The sequence below is a fragment of the Sus scrofa genome, chromosome 17 (assembly GCF_054392235.1).
Source record: "Sus scrofa isolate SSC_HxYL_T2T_F1_AM1 chromosome 17, Sscrofa_HxYL_maternal_Yorkshire_Landrace_v2.0, whole genome shotgun sequence".
NCBI lineage: Eukaryota > Metazoa > Chordata > Mammalia > Artiodactyla > Suidae > Sus > Sus scrofa.
In genome coordinates this window covers 49,289,344-49,312,392 of record NC_139399.1, presented here as the reverse complement: position 1 = coordinate 49,312,392, position 23,049 = coordinate 49,289,344, and the positions used below count along the sequence as shown (strand labels likewise).

The 23,049-nt window shown below is 51.0% G+C and overlaps 1 protein-coding gene across 17 annotated transcripts in view; it reads right to left on the bottom strand.

Annotated features, from left to right (window-relative positions):
- The window catches only part of ADIG (adipogenin), a 42,009-nt gene extending 20,656 nt beyond the window's left edge, over positions 1–21,353 (bottom strand). For 10 of the 17 annotated variants that reach the window (XR_014831824.1, XR_014831825.1, XR_014831828.1 and 7 more), the window contains exons 1-5: positions 21,121–21,353; positions 15,746–15,986; positions 3,700–3,885; positions 1,686–1,837; positions 749–875 (exon numbers count right to left, since the gene is read on the bottom strand). Coding sequence is in view for 5 of the 17 variants with exons in the window: in XM_005672934.4 (XP_005672991.2) it covers positions 14,327–14,447; positions 15,746–15,986; positions 21,121–21,247 (489 nt within the window). In the remaining 12 variants the exon portion in view is untranslated. 17 annotated transcript variants of the gene reach the window in all.
- Between the last annotated feature and the right edge of the window lie 1,696 nt (positions 21,354–23,049).

Sequence of the window (23,049 nt, the reverse complement as noted above, 5' to 3'; positions counted from 1 at the left end):
GTTCTCAGTCCAGAGTGTGCTTCTTGGGGCCCCAAATCTAAGACCCTTCTCTGGCCACTCGAAATGAAGATCCGCCCGTAATTCCCGCCTCCCTACCCCTGCTCTTTGCCCCTCTCCCTGCCCCCGTCTCTCTCTCTCTCTCTCTGCTTTATTTTCACTGAATTCTGTCATGATGAGAGGGCATTTCAGTTCTAACTTAGTGTGTTTCTCTCATTAGTCAGTGAGTCCCCTGAGGGCAGAGACCCTCCCTATCTGTTTATTACTCTGGCCCCAGCCGAGCCCAGCTATGGGCACTTAAAGTCATTGTCCAGTTACTGCAGACTCCCTCATTTCATCCTCCCCACCCTCTGTGGCATAGAAACAGCAGGCGAGGGAGTTCACGCTGTGGCTCAGCAGGTTACCCAGCTAGTCTCCATGAGGGTGTGGGTTCGATCCCTGACTTGCTCAGAGGGTTGGGGATCCTCTGTTGACACAAGCTGTGGCATAGATCACAGATGCAGCTCAGAGCCAGCATTGCTGTGGCTGTGGCATAGCCAGGCAGCTGCAGCTCTGATTCGACCCCTAGCTGGGGAACTTCCCTATGCTGCAGGTGCGGCTCTAAAAAGCAAAAAGGAAGAAACAGTGGGTGAATCTCTGGGAACACAAAGTTGGGCAAGTTGCCTGTAGCCCCAGCCAGCCCAGGGCGACCCCTCTAAGCACTGCCTTTCCCAGGGAAGCTCTCACCTGAATGCCAGGTGAGTCAACTCACCTGCTCAGGGGTCCTTTTCAGCACTGGCCCAAGGAAATGCTTCCACTGGAGGGCATCTTTCCAAACCTCATCCTCCTCCCTCTCAAAAGCTGGAGGCAGCAGGGCTCGTTTTAGTCCGCGTATGCTGCTACAGCAAAACACACAGGCAAGGGGCTTAACCAACAGACATTTACTTTCTCACAGTTCTGGGGGCTAGAAGACCAAGACTGAGGTGCTAGAAAATTTGGTTTCTGGTGAGGACTCCCTTCCTGCCTTGCAGGTAGCTGCCTCCTCACTGTGTCCTCACATGGCCCTGGCTCTGTGTGTGCACAGAGAGAGCACACTGCCTTTCATTTTCTTATAAAGACACCAGGCCTATGGGATCAGGGCCCCACCCTTGTGACCTCATTCAACCTTAATTACCTCCTAAAAACCTGATAGTCAAATACAGTCAATTTGTGGGTTATGGCTTCAACATATGAATTTGGGAAAGGGGGAGGGGGACATGATTTCATCCCTAACAGGGCTCCTTAAAAGAAACATGATCCCAGCCCAAGTCAGGCCCAGACTGCAAAGAGCCCGGAGAAGCTGGGCACCCACTGCGAGCTGTGCTAACCCTGCAGCAGGGCTGGTGCAAGATCATCAATCACCATGACGCCAGAGGGTGGGAGAAGATGAGCCTTCGGATAGCACTGAAGATGAATGGGGAAACTGGCATGTGATTAAACCGGGCTCCTCTGCTGAGGGCTGACGGCCCACGCAGAGTGGGAGGGAGCACAGCCAGGCCTGGGCTCCCGGGAGCCACCGAGGCAAGCGCCCCTCCTCCTGCCAAGGTTAAAGGATTGTTCCTCCAAGCACCCAGCTTCCTAGCATCCTGGCTCTGTTAATGAGGGAGTGGGGTGTGCCATGGGGCCAGCGCAGGTGTGAGAACCCTGGGGGAGGTGATAGCATTACTCACCATTTCAGGCTGCCTGGCTCTTGTTAATAATTAATAATCGTGATGATAGCCCCTCATGAGCACTCGTTAGAGGTACTCCAGGTGCATTTCCTCAACTTTACACTGCATATCAGAGAGGCCAGAGTTAAGTCAGGTGGTGAGGGCAACAGTTTCTGGAAGAAACAGAGCAGCAGAGAGGAATTCATGGATCCATTAACTCATCTGATGGATATTTATGTATTTATTTTGCTTTTAGGGCCACACCCACAGCATATGGATGTTCCCAGGCTAGGGGTTGAATCAGAGCTACAGCTGCCAGCCTACACCACAGCCACAGCCACGCCAGATCCAAGCCACGTCTACATCCTACACCACAGCTCACGGCAACTCTGGATCCTTAACCCACTGAGCGAGGCCAGGGATCAAACCTGCAACCTCATGGTTCCTAGTCGGATTTGTTTCTACTGCTCCTTGATGGGAACTCCCCTCATCTGATGGATTTGTATTGGGCACCTGTGATACCATCAGATCCACAAAGGTCAGCAAAGTCCTACATGGTCTCTGCTTTCATGGGGCTACATCCTAGTTAGGGTCACAGATGGGTAAAAAAGCAATTAAATAAGATAATTTCAGGTAATGATAAATTCTAGAAAGAAAATTAAGGCAATGAGATGGGGAGAGAGAGAGGACAGGAGAGGAAGCAGCATCGAAGGGGATGGTCAGAGAAAGAAGGAAGGGACATGTGAGCCGATACCCAGAGGTGAAAGGAGCTGGCCATGGGAGTAGCTGGGGGGAGAGTGTTCTAGAACAGGAATGAGGTTGGTATGTCTGAGGAATGGAAAGGAGGCTCATGAGGCTGGTTGTGCAAAGTGACGGACAGGGTGGATAGAGTGGAATCAGAGATACTGGAATCACAGATACTGGATGGGACTCATAGGCCAGGGTAAGGAGTTGGGATACTGTTTTAAGTGGTTTGGGATCCCTCTGGAAGGTTTTCAGTAAAAGGGTGTTTAACAGAATTGAATTTTTGTTTTACAAGGGTCGCTATGGCCGCTGTACAGAGGGCAGATAGGAGGGCAAGGAGAGAGAGTAGTTCAAAGGCGTTGAAGCCACTGAGACTTTGGACCACCACCACCACCACCACCATCACCACCACCATCACCATCATCACCACCACCACCATCACCAGCACCACCACCACCACCATCACCATCATCACCACCACCACCATCACCACCACCATCACCATCATCACCACCACCACCATCACCACCACCATCACCATCATCACCACCACCACCATCACCACCACCATCACCACCATCACCACCACCACCATCACCAGCACCACCACCACCACCATCACCATCATCACCACCACCACCATCACCACCACCATCACCATCATCACCACCACCACCATCACCAGCACCACCACCATCACCACCACCACCACCACCACCATCACCACCACCATCACCATCATCACCACCATCACCATCATCACCATCACCACCACCACCACCACCATCACCACCATTTTCACCACCACCATCACCATCATCACCATCACCACCACCATCATCACCACCACCATCACCACCACCATTTTCACCACCATCATCAAAGGCAGTGAGGTGAGAGAGGCTTGGACTAGGATGACAGCAGGAACAGAGGAGTGAAGTGGGGCAGAGGTGAGAGCATATTTGGTGGGAGGTCCAACAAGGCTTGCAGGTGGATTGTAGGGGGTAGGGAGGAATTGGGGAACAGAAGCTGCAATTTTGGCTGAGTCCCATGGCGATCCCCCCCATAGACAATCTACCCAGGCTCTCCACTTCTGTTCTTGACTGTCCTCTCTCACTAGCACCTCCCAGGTCCTGATCCTACTTCAAGCAACTGTAGTGTGATTGAAAGAGGTCTGGATTCAGAATTGGGCATCCAAGATTCTCACTCTCTGTGTGACTTTGGACTCATGGCATAGCCTCTCTGGGCTTCAGTTCCTTTGTGTGTAGAATGGGACCATGGTACCACTTACCTCATAGAACTGTGGGGCTACTGCTGGGCTAAATTCATGCTTCATCCAGTCTGGGCTCTTTGGAGAAACTGAGGTCACTTAAAGGCCCATAACCTGCTACAATCTCCAAACACCCTGCCATGCAGTTCCAGGATTCATGTCAACCCCACCTCACTAGGTTATCTTGGTTCCTTCTTGGCGTTTGTGCTGTGGGAGGAGAGGAGAGAAAGAGGGAGATGGAGGAAGTGATTATCACTAAAATACTTTTAAATTTGGGTATTTAGGGAGGAACAGTTTGGATTTATGATCCAAAATACTTAAGAGCCTGCATCTTGACACCAGACTAACCTGCATTAGAATTAAATCCTGTCACTTACTGGCCATGTGGCTGAGTAACACTAACTTTCAGAGACTCAGTTTTCTTCTCCTGTAAAGAGGTCATAAAAATAATATGTCTCTTAAGGTTGTTGTGAGATGAAAGGGGTGAACATAGGAGAAGTACCAGATTCACTGTCAGTGCTTAGTGACTATCAATTGCTGGCATCACATCATCCCTCAAACTGAAACACTGGATTATTTGTGACGATCTTGGCATCGTCAGCATCATCAGCATCCCCAATATCACCATCACCATCGTCAGCATCTTCAGCATCCCCATTATCACCATCACCATCGTCAGCATCTTCAGCATCCCCATTATCACCATCACCATCGTCAGCATCTTCAGCATCCCCATTATCACCATCACCATCGTCAGCATCTTCAGCATCCCCATTATCACCATCACCATCGTCAGCATCATCAGCATCCCCATTATCACCACCACCACCGTCAGCATCATCAGCATCCCCAATATCACCACCACCGCCACCATCGTCAGCATCATCAGCATCCCCAATATCACCACCACCATCGTCAGCATCATCAGCATCCCCATTATCACCACCACCACCGTCAGCATCATCAGCATCCCCATTATCACCATCACCATCGTCAGCATCTTCAGCATCCCCATTATCACCATCACCATCGTCAGCATCTTCAGCATCCCCATTATCACCACCACCGCCACCATCGTCAGCATCATCAGCATCCCCATTATCACCACCACCACCGTCAGCATCATCAGCATCCCCATTATCACCACCACCGCCACCATCGTCAGCATCATCAGCATCCCCAATATCACCACCACCATCGTCAGCATCATCAGCATCCCCATTATCACCATCACCATCGTCAGCATCTTCAGCATCCCCATTATCACCATCACCATCGTCAGCATCTTCAGCATCCCCATTATCACCATCACCATCGTCAGCATCATCAGCATCCCCATTATCACCATCACCATCGTCAGCATCTTCAGCATCCCCATTATCACCATCACCATCGTCAGCATCATCAGCATCCCCATTATCACCACCACCGCCACCATCGTCAGCATCATCAGCATCCCCAATATCACCACCACCATCGTCAGCATCATCAGCATCCCCATTATCACCATCACCATCGTCAGCATCTTCAGCATCCCCAATATCACCACCACCATCGTCAGCATCATCAGCATCCCCATTATCACCACCACCGCCACCATCGTCAGCATCATCAGCATCCCCATTATCACCACCACCGCCACCATCGTCAGCATCATCAGCATCCCCAATATCACCACCACCATCGTCAGCATCATCAGCATCCCCATTATCACCATCACCATCGTCAGCATCATCAGCATCCCCATTAGCACCACCACCACCACCATCATCATCTCCACCATGACCACCGTGATCACCGTCGTGCTACCATCAGCACCACCATCTTCACTATCATCATCACGACTATTAGCAGGTGCAGCAGGAGCAACAGCATCACTGTGATCACCGTTACCATCATGATCCCCATTATCATCACCATCACCATCATCTCCATCATCATCTTCACCTTCAAGGTCAAGCAGGACATTGCCCTCAATGCACCAGCAATATCCTTTCAGCACCCACCATTTCAGCGTACAGTGGCTAACTTCTAATTGCCAGCATCGATAGCCCTTTATCAGAGGGCTCTCTCTGGCAACTAGAGCAAACCATGCCTGTGCTCACATAGGCTGGAAGGGCCAGGGAACAAAATGCCCACCCTTGTCAAGAGGAAACCTCAACTGATGACTCACAGGAGCTGATGCCTAAATACCCAGATCCCGGAGCTCCCATCGTGACCCGGTGGAAACGAATCTGACTAGCATCCATGAGGACGCAGGTTCAATCCCTGGCCTTGCTCAGTGGGTTAAGGATCCAGTGTTGCTGTGAGCTGTGGTGTAGGTCGCAGACTCGGCTCCAGAGGCTACAACTCCACTGGACCCCTGACCCTTAGCCTGGGGACCTCCATATGCCTTGGGTGTGGCCCTAAAAAGACAAAAAACAAACAAACAAACAAACAAAAAAAAACCCCGCAAAATAAACAGCCAACTCTCTTGCCCCTTGGGTGGGGATAACTGCTGGATGTCTTCTACACTGTTTCTCAGAGTTCTCCAGGAGAACTGAACTCTGGTGCTCAGTAGTAACTTGCTGGATGATGCATCCTTTTATGGGCTGCCTCCCCTTCTCAGCTTCCCACACCTTTTTGCTAACTGGAATCCCTATCTGCACTTGAATCATTGTTTCGGGGTCTGCTTCTGAGGAAGCACGAACGAATGAAGACCTGGATTACCTGTGAAGATTAAATCTGTAAAGCTCTTGGCAAAATACAAAGGGCTCAATAAAGTCACTGTTGAATGAATGAATGAATGAGGCTTCACCTGTCCCAGGGGGACAGACCCAGGAAAGAAGGAAGGGAAAGACCTGGGACCTTGGGAGAGGCGTGGAGCCGGGTCCCACAGAAGCTGCCTTTGCAGCACCCTGCCCTTCAAAACTGTTGTCATAACACCAACCCTCCCCCTCCCGCTTCTCCTCCCTGCCCCTCTGGGTGGCTGCAGGTTCAACGTGGGGCCCAGACCACATTGAAAAACACAGGCAAATGGCTAAAAGACTTAAATATACGACAGGACACCATCAAACTCCTAGAAGAAAACATAGGCAAAACACTCTCTGACATCAACATCATGAATATTTTCTCAGGTTAGTCTCCCAAAGCAATAGAAATTAGAGCAAAAATAAACCCATGGGACCTCATCAAACTGAAAAGCTTTTGCACAGTAAAGGAAACCCAAAAAAAAACAAAAAGACAACTTACAGAATGGGAGAAAACAGTTTCAAATGATGCAACTGACAAGGGCTTAATCTCTAGAATATATAAACAACTTATACAACCCAACAGCAAAAAAACCAACCAATCAATGGAAAAATGGGCAAAAGACCTGAATAGACATTTCTCCAAAGAAGATATACAGATGGCCAACAAACACATGAAAAAATGCTCAACATCGCTGATTATAAGAGAAATGCAAATCAAAACTACCATGAGATACCACCTCACACCAGTCAGAATGGCCATCATTAATAAATCCAAAAACAACAAGTGCTGGAGGGGCTGTGGAGAAAAGGGAACCCTCCTGCACTGTTGGTGGGAATGTAAACTGGTACAGCCACTATGGAGAACAGTTTGGAGATACCTTAGAAATCTATACATAGAACTTCCGTATGACCCCACAATCCCACTCTTGGGCATCTATCCGGACAAAGCTCTACTTAAAAGAGACACATGCACCCGCATGTTCATTGCAGCACTATTCACAATAGCCAGGACATGGAAACAATCCAAATGTCCATCGACAGAGGATTGGATTCGGAAGAGGTGGTATATATACACAATGGAATACTACTCAGCCATAAAAAAGAATGACATAATGCCATTTGCAGCAACATGGATGGAACTAGAGAATCTCATCCTGAGTGAAATGAGCCAGAAAGACAAAGACAAATACCATATGATATCACTCATAACTGGAATCTAATATCCAGCACAAATGAACATCTCCTCAGAAAAGAAAATCATGGACTTGGAGAAGAGACTTGTGGCTGCCTGATGGGAGGGGGAGGGGGAGGGGGAGGGAGTGGGAGGGATGGGGAGCTTGGGCTTATCAGACACAACTTAGAATAGATTTACAAGGAGATCCTGCTGAGTAGCATTGAGAACTTTGTCTAGATACTCATGTTGCAACAGAAGAAAGGGTGGGGGAAAACTGTAATTGTAATGTATACATGTAAGGATAACCTGACCCCATTGCTGTACAGTGGGAAAATTAAAAAAAATATTAAAAAAAAAAAACACAGGCAAGCAGTCTCATCACCAAGCTCCTCTATTAACTCACTGGAAGGACAACACTCCTTGAGTGCTAGACTAGGGAGAAAAAAATGCGAATGAAGTAAAAGTGACATTTAACTTGTGCGAAGGAAGAGGAAAGACCAGCCTTCTTGCCGCTGAAGGGACCCTCTCTGACGCAATCTGTGCTCCACCGCCCCCTTGTGGCCAGGTCTGGAATTCACCCTTTCTCCTCTTCTCTCCCTCCCTTGCAAAGGATCACTATACCCCAAGGCTGGTCTCCGCCTCTCCTCCTTGGCCATTGGCTCTCAGAGTGTGGCCCCTGCACCACCGGCATCAGCATCACCTGTGAACTTGCTAGAAATGCTGATTCTAAGGGTCCAGCCACTGTCCTAAGAGCTGTCCTGGTGATCCCGAGGCACTGCTCAAGTTGGAGAATTCCTGCTCCAGAGAACACAGCTGAGGATGCTCGCAGCTGCTCAAGGTCAGTTCCCAGAAATCCGGGGATGCTCAGAACTGGTCATGTGTTTAGAGAATTCCTTAGGGAATCATGGCCACTGGCCTGGAAGGAGGTCCACTTCAGCTGGGCTGGCCCAGAGGTACTGACAACTGTTGCACTGAACAACCCCCCACCCCGGCCCCTTCCTTGCCCGAGGCCAGCTGCAGGCAAAACTTCAGACTCCATAATGGATCCTAAGGGGTGCATAGGCTGACCCCTAACCTCACAGCAGGGTTCCACCTGGTTTCTTGGGAGACAGAGGCCTGAGGGGAAGATCACCCCAGGGTGGACTCTGCCCCCGCCAACCCTGAGCGGCCTAGTGAGCCCTCAAGGTCCCAGAGCTCCCAGGGACTGGGCTCAGACACAAAACTCACCAGGAACTTACTGATATTCCCTCTGACTTGATAGAGAAGGATGCTGGCAGTTTTTGTGGACCTGCTGCCGTAATACAGAGGGAAGCAGCTGCTGGCTTTTCTTCTGGAGGCAGCAAGACCAGCCACTGTGTACGAAGCCCAGGCCTGGAAGGGGTGGCCTCACTGATTTTTGGTCCCAGGTGGAAATGAGACAATAGGATCCTCCCCAGATGATACAGAACCCAGGTTCACTCTGCTCACCACACAAGAGGCCAACAGATCCAGAGACGAGTTGTGGGGCAAGGAATAACGACTTTAATCAGAAAGCTAGCAGACCAAGAAGATGGCAGACGAGTGTCTCAGAAAACCCGTCTTCCAACAACTTATACAACTCAACGGCAAAAAAGCCAACAACCCAATGGAAAAATAAGCAAAAGACTTGAAGAGACATTTCTCCAAAGAAGATATACAGATGGCCAACAAGCACATGGAAAAAGGCTCAGCATCACTGATTATTAGAAAAATGCAAATCAAAACTACCATGAGATACCACCTCACACCTCTCATAATGGCCATCATTAATAAGTCCACAGATAACAAATCTGGAGAGGGTGTGGAGAAAAGGGAACCCTCCTACACTGTTGGTGGGAATGTAAATTGGTACAACCACTATGGAGAACAGTATGGACGTACTTTAGAAAACTAAATATAGAACTCCCATATGAGCTGGCAATCCCACTCTTGGGCATATATCCAGGCAAAACTTTCCTTGAGAAAGACACGTGCACCCTTATGTTCATTGCAGCACTATTCACAATAGCCAAGACATGGAAACAACCTAAATGTCCGCTGACAGATGAATGGATTAAGAAGATATGGTACATATACACAATGGAATACTACTGAGCCATAAAAAAGAACAAAAATGCCATTTGCAGAAACATGGATGGAACTAGAGACTCTCATACTAAGTGAAGTAAGTCAGAAAGAGAAAGACAAATACCATATGACATCGCATATATCTGGAATCTAATATAAGGCACAAATGAACCTTTCCACAGAAAAGAAAATCATGGACTTGGAGAACAGATTTGTGGTTGTCAAGGGGGAGGGGGAGGGAGTGGGATAGATTGGGAATTTGGGGTTAATAGATGCAAACTATTGCATTTGGAATGGATAAGCAATGAGATCCTGCTGTGTAGCACTGGGAACTATGTTCTAGTCACTTATGATGGAGCAGGATAATGGGAGAAAAAAAGATTGTATACATGTGTGTGTAATTGGGTCACCATGCCATACAGTAGAAAATTGACAGAACACTGTAAACCAGCTATAATGGAAAAAATAAAAATCATTATTTTTAGGAGTTCCTGTCATGGTGCAGTGGAAACAAATCTGACTAGGAACCATGAGGTTGCAGGTTCGATCCCTGGCCTCGCTCAGTGGGTTAAGGATCCAGCACTGCTGTGAGCTGTGGTGTAGTCTGCAGATGTGGCTCGGCCCCTGCATTGCTGTGGCTATGGTACAGGCCAGCGGCTACAGCTCTGATTAGACCCCTAGCCTGGGGACCTCCATATGCTGCTGGTGCGGCCCTAAAAGAACAAAAGACAAAAAAAAAAAATCATTATTTAAAAAAAGAAACCCATCTTCCCTAAGTCCAAATTCAGGCTCTTTTTAGTGGGGCCAATGGTCACTCACTAATAGTCACTTGCTTGGGGAAGGGCCCACTGCAATGCTGACCAGGGACAAAGCAGGACCACTAAAGGTCACTCACTAACGGTTGCTCAACTACAGAGACCCAGAGCCCAGGAAGGGCCCCGGCACCCAGAGACAGGGAAGAGGCAGCTGGATGCCACTTGGGGAGGGTCAGCCATGGGTCTCCCACCACAAGGCCCCTTCCTGCTGGACATCAATCAGAATGGAAGCTGTGGGACGAGGGGTGACAGATGGGGACGGGAGCCTGCGGTGAGGGGCAAATTCTAAGTCAAGATGGATTATGCATAGAGTATGAGTGTGTGTGTGAATGAGCCAGGCACCTTGTTTCTTCCCATTGCTCCCAGTATTTCTTATAAAACCTAATGGAGTCTGGAGCTTGATAGTTCCTCTGTGGCTCTTCGATGCAGGTCCACCTCTTCCACAGGGCTGTGGGCTGTGCAGGTCCAGGGCCCCTGTCTCTTCTTTCCATTGTGATGCTAGCCCTCTTCGTGTACCTGGTCTAGAGTAAGCATTTAGTAAATACTTGTAGAATGAGTGAATGAATGAATGGCTGAATGAATGATGGGAGCCAAGAAGCTTTCTAAGAAAGTTAGAGAACACAGTTCTGACCAGCACAGAAAGGCCAAGGCCAAGGGCATGTGAAACTCCCCTTGATGGCCTTCAGCTCTGACCCCTCTCTGCACCTGGCACTCAGCTTCCTGTGAGAGGGAGAGAGGGAGGGAGGGAAAGAGAGAGAGAGACTCCTAGAAGGAGTAAGGGGAGGTGGCCCCGGTGGGGGAGAGGAGGCTGTCTGTGTCCTCACTGCCCTCGTGGCCCTGTGAACAGGGCTGAAGCGCTGAGAACATGGGCCACTTTGGTGTTGGGGGAGTCAGGGCCACCTACAAGGGATTTTTTTTTTTTCTTTTTTTGGCCACCCTGCAGCATATGGAGTTCCCTGGGCAGGGATCAGATCCAAGCTGCTGTTGCAACCTACGCTGCTGCAGCTGTGGCAACACCAGATCCTTTAACCCACTGTGCCGGGCTAGGGATGGAACCTGCGTCCTGGCACTGCAGAGACTCTGACAATCCTGTTGTGCCACAGCAGGAACCCCCAGGGGATCTTTGATAGGTCAGGTCACCTCCATCTTTGCCACTTTGGGAGTCTGCAGAGAAAGATCCATAGCAATGGGCACAGGTATGTATGCCCAGAATTCACATGAGTGTGTAAACATGCATACGCGTGCACTTACACAAGTACCCATGTTCAAAATACAAGTTGCACATATACACACTCACAACAGCTACTTGTGCACAGATGGTATCATGTCCACATACACAACGTCCCGCAAACTGTGCATACACACAGGCATAGAAACATGTGTGCACGTGCGTTCATGCTCATACGCAACAGGAGTGCCGTGCAGGGCACCTAGAGACGCCTGAATATAGATTTACATAAATACACATCACCCACCCAACGCGACACTGCCAACTTTCTGTTCTGGATTCTTCTCAGGAACTCTGTGTTCTCGGAAGTTTCGTCCCTTCTACTGGCACACTCCTCACCTCTATCATTCCACGCCCCCTCTGAGCAACCCTATTTTCCCAAGCTTCGGCCACGCATACCTGGGCGGCCTAAAAAGGGGGTAGGGGAGATGGCGTCCAGGACACGCCGCCGACCGCCATCGCTAGCGGCGTTCTTGCTCAGCTGGAAGTCACTGCCCACGTTTCTGAGACCCCGCCTCCTCGCTCGCTGCGACGGAACTAGCGCGCCCCCTGGTGGTCATATTTGGCAGTGCCGTTCCAGGCGGTCTGACTCGCTGCTCCCCAGGTGCCCTCCAGCTGGCCTTGGCCCCTTTCTTCTCTACCTGGGCGGGGTATAGGGCACTCACCGCCTCGAGGCTGTCTCCTGCCTGGTCCCTGTCTGCGTGCATCCTTCGTAGCCAGGTCTTGAGGCCCCCTTTGCAGAGCTGGGGGCGCCAAGAAAGAGGTGACCTGACTAGAAAGAATCAAGTCTTAGCAAGGGTGTGGGACCCCTGGGATGAGAGGCAGAGCCCGTCAAGGTCCCGGGGGCCTCTTCCTTGTCCACAGAGGGCTTGGCAATACATATTTGTTGAACTTGGAGCGGAAGCACAAGTTTGATGGGAGGATGGGGGCCATTTACCCCTAAAGAGTAAGGGACTCTGAGAGCAGAGCCCACCGTTGGGCTTACTGGATAGTGGTCACCCCCAGACAGAGGCTGAAGGGTCCTGCACCTGCTATAGGACAGGTGCTCATTGTCACAGCCAGGCAGGGGTGTCCCCAAGAACACACCTACAGTGGGCTAAGAACCCCAGCCAGGCTGGCACTGGCAGATTCCCAAAGACTCCAGGATCAACCCTTCTGTCCAATCAGAGCCCAGCAGACAGTCAGGAAAATCCAGACTCCAGGGGTGCTGATAATAAAAAGCGTGTGTCCTGGGGTCTGACAAGACTGGATTTCATTCTGGGCTCCTCTGTTTACTGGCCGTGGTCACAGGAGAGGGAGCAGAACTTTTCCATTTTACTTTATCTACGTCTGTGTTGCCTGAAAGTTTTGCAAGAAGTCATTAACGTGTTTCTTGAATTTTTAAAAACTGCCTACAATAAAAAGTATTGTATTCTATGTGTTTTATTTATTCATTCATTCGTTCGTTCACTCACTCATTTATTTTGCTTTTTTTAGGGCCGCATCTGTGGCATGTGGAGATTCCCAGGTTAGGGGTTGAATCGGAGCTGCAGCTGTCGGCCTACACCACAGCCACAGCAACTCGGGATCAGAGCCACATCTGTAACCTACACCACAGCTCATGGCAACGCCGGATCCCCCACCCTCTGAGCAAGGCCAGGTATTGAACCTGCATCCTCATGGATACTAGTCAGGCTCATTATCGATGAGCCACAGCGGGAACTCCTGAGTTACTTAACCTCTCTGACCCTCAGTTTCCTTATCAGGGAAAATGGATCCATGACCCACCTCATAGGGTTGTTGTGAGAATCAAAAAAGACAATGCGTGGGAAACAGCACGGGGATGGGCACAGGGTGACAGGTACTCAGCTTCGGCTGCTCTAATAGGAGGGATGTCTCTTGGGGGGGCTGTTACTAGAGAATCAGGTGTGTGTTTACCAGGCACACGTGTACACACACACACACACACACACACACACACACACACACACACACACCATCTCCTGCGTTACAGGGCAAAATGCCAGAAAAGGACCCCAATCCATACTCTCAGAGGCCTGGGGTCTCAGTCTCCCACCCCAAGCAGGGAGGGCATCTTCCCACAGGCCCCCCCCCCCCCCCCCGCCAACTAGCCTCCAGAGCTGCTCACCTTCCAGGCGCCCCAGGGAGGTGTCTGCCCCCTTGCGCCGCAGGGGCTTGGGGAGCGCTGGCAACCCTCCTCCCTGCAGAGCCAGGCGGTGCCCATCCTCCCTCAAGGTCTGAGCTTGTCTGGCTCCTCCAGTGTGGGGGGGGCAAGTTGGGGGTGAGGGGCTTGGTGGCTTTTTTGGGGTCAGGAAGAAACTGAATGATGAGCCAACAGCCCTGATGGAGCAAAGTAAGGGACTCCACGGGGGCGGAGGGGGGGTGTTGGAGAAAATGCCAGACCAAGCCAGCGAGGAGCTTCAGCTGAAGGGGAGGTTTGTTACCAAAATGTTTATTCGGTGCCAGGAAAGCCCCCACGAAAACACAGCGTGGACAAACACACATGACAAAGCATGCGCAGAGAAAGTTGTGTGTGGTGTGTGTGTGTGTGTGTGTGTGTGAGGGAGAGAGAGGGAGAAGGAAAGAGACTGTTTTGATTTGTGCTTTGGATGGGTCATTCTAGCAGCGCAGAAGAAGCAGAGCCAGGGAGACCCAAGTCCAGGAGACCAGCTGATAATTCAGGCTCATTCTCTTTCCTTGGCTTAGGAGGCCGGTGGTGGCTGGTGGGATGGGGGCTGAGACAGAAAGAGGGGATAAAGATGACACCCAGGTGACCCCAAAGGCAGCCTGCCCCTTTCTCCACCCTGCTGCCTCTGCATAACTAGCAGGGGTGGAGAGGGAGACAGGGGAGTTCTCGAAAGGTCAACATTGTGCCCCCACCCTTGTATCTCCACCCCCCCGCCCGCAACCTGAAGAAGAGCTGGCACAGTGGATCAGAGCCAGGTTCTGGAGTCAGAGCCCAGGCTCAAATCCCAGCCCCACCGGTGTGACTCTGTGCAAGTTACTTGACTACTCTGTGCCTCGGTTTCCCCATCTGTCAAAGAGGGGTCACCAAAGCCCCTACTTCATAGAAAGCTTGTGAGGGTTAAAAATTGTCACATGTGGGAGTTCCCGTCGTGGCGCAGTGGTTAACAAATCCAACTAGGAACCATGAGGTTGCGGGTTTGATCCCTGCCCTTGCTCAGTGGGTTAAGGATCCGGCGTTGCTGTGAGCTGTGGTGTAGGTCACAGATGTGGCTCGGATCCCGCGTTGCTGTGGCTCTGGCGTAGGCCGGTGGCTACAGCTCCGATTCGACCCCTAGCCTGGGAACCTCCATATGCCATGGGAGTGGCCCAAAGAAATAGCAAAAAGACAAAAAGAAAAAAAAAAAAAGAAAAAAAATTGTCACGTGTGAAAAGCACGTAGGAAGTATCTGGCGCATAGTAATCACTCATTAAACGTGAGCTCTTCTGGAGTTCCTGTGGTGGCTCAGCAGTTAATGAATCTGACTAGCATCCATGAGGACGCAGGTTTGATCCCTGGCCTCGATCAGGGGGTTAAAGATCCAGCGTTGCTGTGGCTGTGGTGTAGGTCGCAGATGCAGCTCGGATCCTGCACTGACCCTTAGCCTGGTTGCCTCCATATGCTGCTGGTGTGGCCCTAAAAATAAAAGGCAAAAAAACAAAAAAACCCCACAAAAACATGAGCTCTTCTTACAACTAGGCAGGTGGTAGGTGTAGTTATAAAATGATTTGTTACTGAAGTTGATCTGAAGATTCATCGTGAAGTTTGAAATTAGGATCAGAGCGAGATCGCCCAGCCTTTCAAACAGATGGAAGAGCCTCAAAGCTCCAGGTTTTTCGAGTGGGGGCCAGGACTGGGCCAGAGCCCGAAGCTTGTCAAATGAGTGGACCTGGCCAGCTCTCGAGGGTTTGTCAGGGGGCTCCTGAGCACAGAACCCCTTGTTTCTTTAATTCGGACCCACACCCTCCGGCCCAGCCTTGCCCCGGCTCAGCCTCTGAGTTCGCCAGCTTCCCCAGTGGGTCTGCTCACGTGGCCTTCAGGGTCTCGGGCCTCCCCCCAGGGGGCTGGGAGCTTGTCTGGAAGAGAGAAGAGCCGAGTCTCTGGAGGTGTCGTATGTCCCTCGGTGGAGGAGATGAGCTGGGGGTCCAGGCAAGCAGGTCACTCGCCAAAGCCCTCTTGCCTCCCCGGCAAGTCTTCTGTCCATGCTGGCCTCGGCCACAGCCCCGCTGACTCTGGCAAAACCAAGCTGGGAACCAGTGAAATGCTGGATCTAGGGTGACAGTGGGATAAAAGAGAGGGACAGATCCAGGATGGGGCTGGGAGGGCTCTACAGAAATGGGACAGGATTTTTTTGTCTTTTTGTCTTTTCTAGGGCCACTCCCACAACATATGGGGGTTCCCAGGCTAGGGGTCTAATCAGAGCTGTAGCTACCAGCCTACGCCAGAGCCACAGCAACGCCAGATCTGAGCCGTGTCTCCGACCTACACCACAGCTCCTGGCAACACCGGATCCTTAACCCACTGAGTGAGGCCAGGGATCGAACCCGCAACCTCATGGTTCCTAGTCGGATTCGTTAACCACTGACCCACAACGGGAACTCCCGGGCAGGATTTTTGAACAGAATCCAAAAACCTCCTTATCTTATCCCATTAACTGGACACAAACAGGACAGGCTACATGACCTGTGGAGCTCATTAAAAAATGAACATGGGGCGGAGGGGGGGGTCTTGTTCAAAACTGAAGAATTTCAAGACAGCATAGGCAGAACATTGGATGAAGCATGAGGCTCATCTGAACATGCGACTTTGTGGGACAACCCAGGGGACAACCCCTGAAGCTGGCCCTGAACACGAAACTCTGAGTGCCTGTCCAGGTGTGTGTTTTTTGGGGAGGGGGCCCTCAGCTGTCAAAGTCATGACCTGACAAGGTTAAGAACGAGTGTCACTGTGGCAAGTGAGTGTCCCTGCCTCTCAGCATCACCTCCTTGCTCCACTTGGACAGGCAGGGGCTCCAAGAGTGAGACTGATGGGCAGACCTTGGAGCAGGGCAGGCCGTGGTGGTGCTGGGGACAGAGAGCTGTGGACACATGAGCCATATCGTTCAGGACTTGCTGATGGACTGGATGGGGGCGCTGGTTGGGAGGAATAGAAAATCATGAAGGCTGACTCCTTGGTTTCTGGCTTAATCAGCTAGATCAAGCGATGGCAGTGCTGTTTGTGGTGACGGGGGGACCAGCTGGCAGAAGATGGGGTGGTGTGTTTCACTTTGTTGGGTAGCAAAGGGAATTAAGAATTCCAGGCTAGGAGTTCCCTGGTGGCCTAGCAGGTTAACGATCCAACGTTATCACTGCTGTGACAAGGGTTCAATCCCTGGCCCAGGAACTTCTGCAAGCCTTAGGCATGCCCCCCCCCCCAAAAAAAGGGAGAATCCCAGTCTCACAATGAAAAGATGTTAAGCAGACAGATAATAGAGCCCAGGAGAGAGGACAGAATGGGATACACTTGGGGGTCACTGGCATAGAAATGGCACTTAATCCCACTGGGATGGGTGAGGTGTCCTAGCTATTCAGTGAGGGCTCAAGCTCTGATACTTGGAAAAATCATTTAATGGATCTGCTGCTCCACAACCTCATTTGTAAAATGAAGAATAACGGGGTTCCTGTGGCAGCTCAGTGGGTTAACGATCCGGCGTTGCCGTGAGCTGTGGTGTAGGTTGCAGACGCGGCTCGGATCCCGCGTTGCTGTGGCTCTGGCATAGGCCCGTGGCTACAGCTCCGATTCGACCCCTAGCCTGGGAACCTCCATATGCCGCGGGAGCAGCCCTAGAAAAGGCAGAAGGACAAAAACAAACAAACAAACAAAAAACAGGTCTCCCACCCAGTAAGGCAGAAGGGTCTCTGACGTGGCAAAGTAGCCAGGTCTCCAACTCGGTGGTGGAGCAGACCTCCAACACGGCAGGGGTCTCTGTTTCCAGCCCCCTACCTTTTTTTTTTTTTTTTTTTTTTTTTTTTGTCTTTTTGCCATTTTCTTGGGCCGCTCCCTCGGCATATGGAGGTTCCCAGGCTAGGGGTCGAATCGGAGCTGTAGCCACCGGCCTACGCCAGAGCCACAGCAACTCGGGATCCAAGCCGCGTCTGCAACCTACACCACAGCTCACGGCAACGCCGGATCGTTAACCCACTGAGCAAGGGCAGGGACCGAACCCGCAACCTCATGGTTCCTAGTCGGGTTCATTAACCACTGCACCACGACAGGAACTCCAGCCCCCTACCTTTTAGAGGGGCCTCACCTGGCAGTATAGGCTCACCAGCAGGGCCTCTCCTCCTCTGGGCTATGAAGTGTCTCCTCCTGGCAAAACTCAGCAGGACCTTTGCTCCAGGGCTCCCAATCAAAACACAGATCTGAGTCATTTTCCTCCGAATCTGTGAAGGTACAAGACAAGGCCCCTTGGGTGGTCACATCCTATCTCCTATTCCTGATGGGAAAGGATCCCCCTGCTGGACGGGGGTATCCCCGCAGCCTTATCTGAGGCCAGGGGTCCAAGGCAGAACCAAGACAGCCCTGAGACCTCAGGAAGAACTTGGGACCTTGAATGGTGTCCAGGGACCAAGAGAGAAGGTTGTTCGGTGACACGTCCACTTTCTAGAGAAAGGACCCTACCTGAATTGAGTGTGGTCCAGAAGGGGGCGCTGAGGAGACACAAGGCCAACCACCCAGTTGTCTGCCTGTTCATTTATATAACACAAGTATCTGAGTGTATGTGTCCTATGGTTTCTCTTAGAACACTGTTTTATGGTGAAACACACACACACTCTCATGCATGCACACACATGCACACATTAAAATACCCTGGAAACCGCGTCTGTGTGCATCATGAGAGGTCTGCTGGATGACGTGTGGTCCACTCACACCACACAGCCCACCCACCCCTTGGCATGTCATGAGGCTGTTAAAATGCCTACATTAGATCTGTATCTTTCGACTTGCAGGATGTCTAGGATATATTACAAGAAAGTTGCAGAGAAGTATATGGTAGAATCCCTGTAAAATAAAACCAAAAAAACCCCCCATTTGAGGGGAAAACCTATGCGTGATACTAAATGGGCACATGGGAAGTTCCCACTGTGGCTCAGCGGAAACGAATCTGACTAACATCCATGAGGACGCAGGTTCAATCCCTGGTCTCACTCAGTGGGTTAAGAATCCAGTGTTGCCGTGAGCTGTGGTGTAGGTTGCAGACGTGGCTCGGATCTGGCATTGCTGTGGTTGTGGTGTAGGCCAGCAGCTGTAGCTCTGATTTGACCCCTAGCCTGGAAACGTCCATATGCTGCAGATGTGGCCCTAAAAATACAAAAAAAAAAAAAAAAAGAAGAAGAAGAAAAAAAAAGAAGCTATAGTTATGAGCTATTAAGGGGCAAGGCTGAACCCTGGGCCCATGTGCCCTTGATTCTGGAGCTGGGCTTTTACAGGCTCTACCCAGATGGGTGTTCTGCCTTGCCACGCCCCTGTGCCCAAGTTAAGAGAGCACATGTTTTTATCCCACGGCATATGGAGATTCCTCTGGGCCAGGGATCAGATCCAAGCTGTAGTCACAACCTAAGCCGCAGCTGGGGCAACACCGGATCCTTAACCCACTGTGCAGGTCTGGGGATCGAACCTATGTCCCAGTGCTCCCAAAAGGCCACTTTCCCATTGCGCCACAGCAGAAACTCCAAGAACACACTTTAAATGAACATTTTCTGGAAGTTCTTGCCAGGAACTCCCAAGTGTTGCACAATTACCAGCCTCCACATTTAAGATCATGGGGCAGGTTGGGGGTGAACCGCTCAGCCTGTCTGAATGCCATCTGACTGGAGCTGGCAGCACACTCAGGGCCCTCCCTGCCCAGCTGGCCAAAGGTCCCAGGCTGAGGAGCGGGGTGCATGTCCAGGCATCCCCAGGAAGAGGGCCCCTGGTGAAGAGAGTGCCCTGGGGGGCCTGAACACAGGAGGAACAGTGTCATTCCTGCCACGTGGCCAGGTTGCCCCTGCCCCTGCCCGTGGTCCCCAGCCTCGCTCAGGCCAGCTTCGTTCTGCCTCCTGCTCCCCTGGGGGGTATGCTGAGTTCAGGACAAATGTTGGTCAGTTTCCATGATCCTGTGTCCCACAGAAACTCAGATCCCCCCTGATGTTTGGTCTGGGCAGGAAACTGTGTCAGTGGTCTCTGGGCACCTGCTAAATGCCTCAGGCCACTGTACCCCACCCCCGCCCACCCCGTGCTGGTCATTGACTGCAAAGGCACCAGCCTGAGGGCTGAATCCAGCCCATGCTCTGCTCACCCAGCCCTGTGCCCTGGCTGAGCTCTCAGGAAGGGGCATCTTTTGCTAATTCATCTGCCCAGAGGGCCCCCCCTTTTCTGATTTGTAACAAGAAACTTATGTGCTATCGGTGGCCCTGAAGGGACATCTTTTTTTTTTGTATTTATTCATTTGCTTATTTATTATAAAGATTCAATTTCTTCCAAATTAATGATTGGTCACGAAAACAGAAAGCATTAACTATTATGCTGAAGCGTACATTACATTTGATGCCATATTTCACACAGAAAATATAGTTCTGTTATCGTTTATATATCTTACATGTACATTTTGATAATAACAGCTCTTATTACCAGTGGTCCATGACTGCTGCTTGTTCAGAAATAATACGAATTTTGTATGCACCACAACCAATTCCAAGCACATTTCTGCTCCAAGTTTCTTTTCTATTCTTTCTCTTTCTCTCTTTCTTTCTTTTTAAATTTTAGGGCCACACCCAAGGCACATGGAGGTGTCTAGGCTAGGGGTAGAATCAAATCGGAGCTGTAGCTGCCGGCCTACACCACAGCCGCAGCAACACCAGATCTGAGTTGCACCTTCGACTTACACCACAGCTCACGGCAACGCTGGATCTTTAACCCACTGAGTGAGACCAGGGATTGAACCTGTGTCCTCATGGATGCTAGTCAGATTCGTTTCCGCTGAGCCACGACGGGAACTCCTGCTCTAAGTTTCTTTTATCACAAATATACTCATTTACATTAGTGCAAAAGTCAGTTATTATATCTTTAATCTAGAATATCTTAACTAGATTTGCAATCCCATTCACAATAATTTCATGTATACCAAGGACCTTATGTGCTAGCGGTGGCTCTGCAGGGGGACAGACGCACACACATGCCTTTTGCTTCCCTGACTCAGGATTCACTCTGGGACTCTAGGTTAAGAAATTCTAAAGTACCAAGTCAATCCTCTTCTCTTACTGGTGACCATTTGTCAACTCAGAGCCAGCAGTTAAGATGCTTTGAAGGAAACCCCTCTCCTGCGAGTGTTTCGGGACCACCCCCCTGCCCAGCTCCAGGATTTGGGCCTGGACTGGGTGGCTCACCTTGGCTGAGTAGGAAGCGTAGCCAGACGATCAATAAGAACAATAGCAAGCCCACGGGCAGGCAGAGCCAGGATGCCAGGAAAGAAAATGTCAGCTCGTTCACCAGCGGCACCAGAGGGTACTTCATGGTATGTGTGTGTGAGTTTGTGTGTGTGTGTCTAAAGTTGCTGACCCAGCTGCCCTGGGAACCTGGGGGCCGGGCCACGCTCTGCTCTCAGCGCAATTGTGACTGAGCAGGTGACGTAACAAGGAAGTCACAGTGTCCTTCGGGTGAAGGGAGAGCTGTTCTGGATGAGTGGGCAGAGGCTGGGCTAGTGAGACAGTTTGGCTGCCAACAAAAGCCTGGCTTGGAGTTCTCGCTGTGGGATCTTCAGTGTCTTGGGAATGCTGGGACATAGATTCAATCCTTAACCCAGCACAGTGGGTTAAAGGCCCAGTGTAGCCGCAGCTGTGGCTTAGGTCGAAACTGTGGCTTGGATCTGATCCTTGGCCTGGGAACTCTGTATACTTCAGGGCGGCAAAAAAAAAAAAAAAACCAACAAAAAAAAACAACAAAAAAAACCCAAACCAAACCCACCCCCCCAAAAAAAAAACAAACACCCAACAAACAAACTAGGCTTCCAGGCAAGCAGGCCTGGGTTTGAATCCCTGTAAGATGCTATGGGGTTCACGTGACACCTCCCTAATCCTCCTGCAGGATGGAAATAATCCTCACCAAGCTGCAAAAAGCTAGAAAAACGGATACAGGTTTCCTCCAGGTGGGCGTTCATATGATTGAGGTCAGAGAGTCCTCCTGGAGCCAGCCAGGCCCTCAAGAAATGACTGTGTAACCTGGAAACTTCTGCATTTTATTAGTGTTTTGGGTGAAGAGCTTCTAAACTTGAACCTTGTTCCTTTACCTCCCAGGTGGGCAGGGCACCCCAGTGCCAAGCTGATCCCGTCATTCATTCATTCGTGCATGAAGTAGTAACTAAGCCTCCATGTGTCAGGCCCCAGGATAGGAAGGAGGCTCTGGACCCCCCAGGGCCCCACAGCCCCTAAACTGGAGGGAGACTGGCCAGGCTGGGAGCCGGCCGGGTGCAGGAAGTCCGCAGAAGTGTGGTGTTCTCCAAGAGGGCGCCTGGCCCGCCTGCCTCGGTCTTTGCCAGCAGGGCAAGGTGGGGAGGCAGAGGCTATTATGAAACTTGCTTGAGTTCCTTTTGTAGCTCAGTGGTTAATGAACCCAACTAGCATCCATGAGGTTGCGGGTTCAATCCCTGGCCTCGCTCAGTGGGTTAAGGATCTGGCGTGATTGTGAGCTGTGGTGTAGGTTGAAGAGGCGGCTAGGATCTGGTGTTGCTGTGGCTGTGGTGTAGGCTGGCAGCTGCAGCTCCGACTGGACCCCTACCCTGGGAACCTCCACATGCTGCAGGTGTGGCCCTAAAAAGACAACGACAAAAAAAAAAAAAAAGAGAGAGCGAGAGAGAGAAACTTGCCGATTCCCATGCTCACCCAGCTCTACTGAGTCAGCACCTCTGGAGTGGGAAGCTCAGCCTCCACACATCACTGGGTAACCAGTCTGAGGCAGACTGGAGACGACGGCATCTCATGGGGCCTAAGTTGGAAAGTCAGGCAGACCCAGTTCCAGGCTGGGGGAGCAGCTGTGGAAGTGGGTGGTCGACCTAATGAGACAGGGAGTGGAAAGACCCCCTTAGAGGAAGACACTGGCCCGGGAGAAGGGCAAATGGAGCCAGCCACAGTAAAAACGGGGGGCCAGCTGGGCTTGAGGGGTCAGTGTGTTTAGAGGGAGGCTTCGCTCAGATGTGGAATGACAGAGTCCCGAGAAGAGGAGGTCTGGCAGACGGCAGATGTGCGTTCAGGAAACACGGTGGCCTGGTGAGCTGTGCCACTCAGCGCCCAGGGGCCAAGACCAGGAGCTGGGTGGTCTGG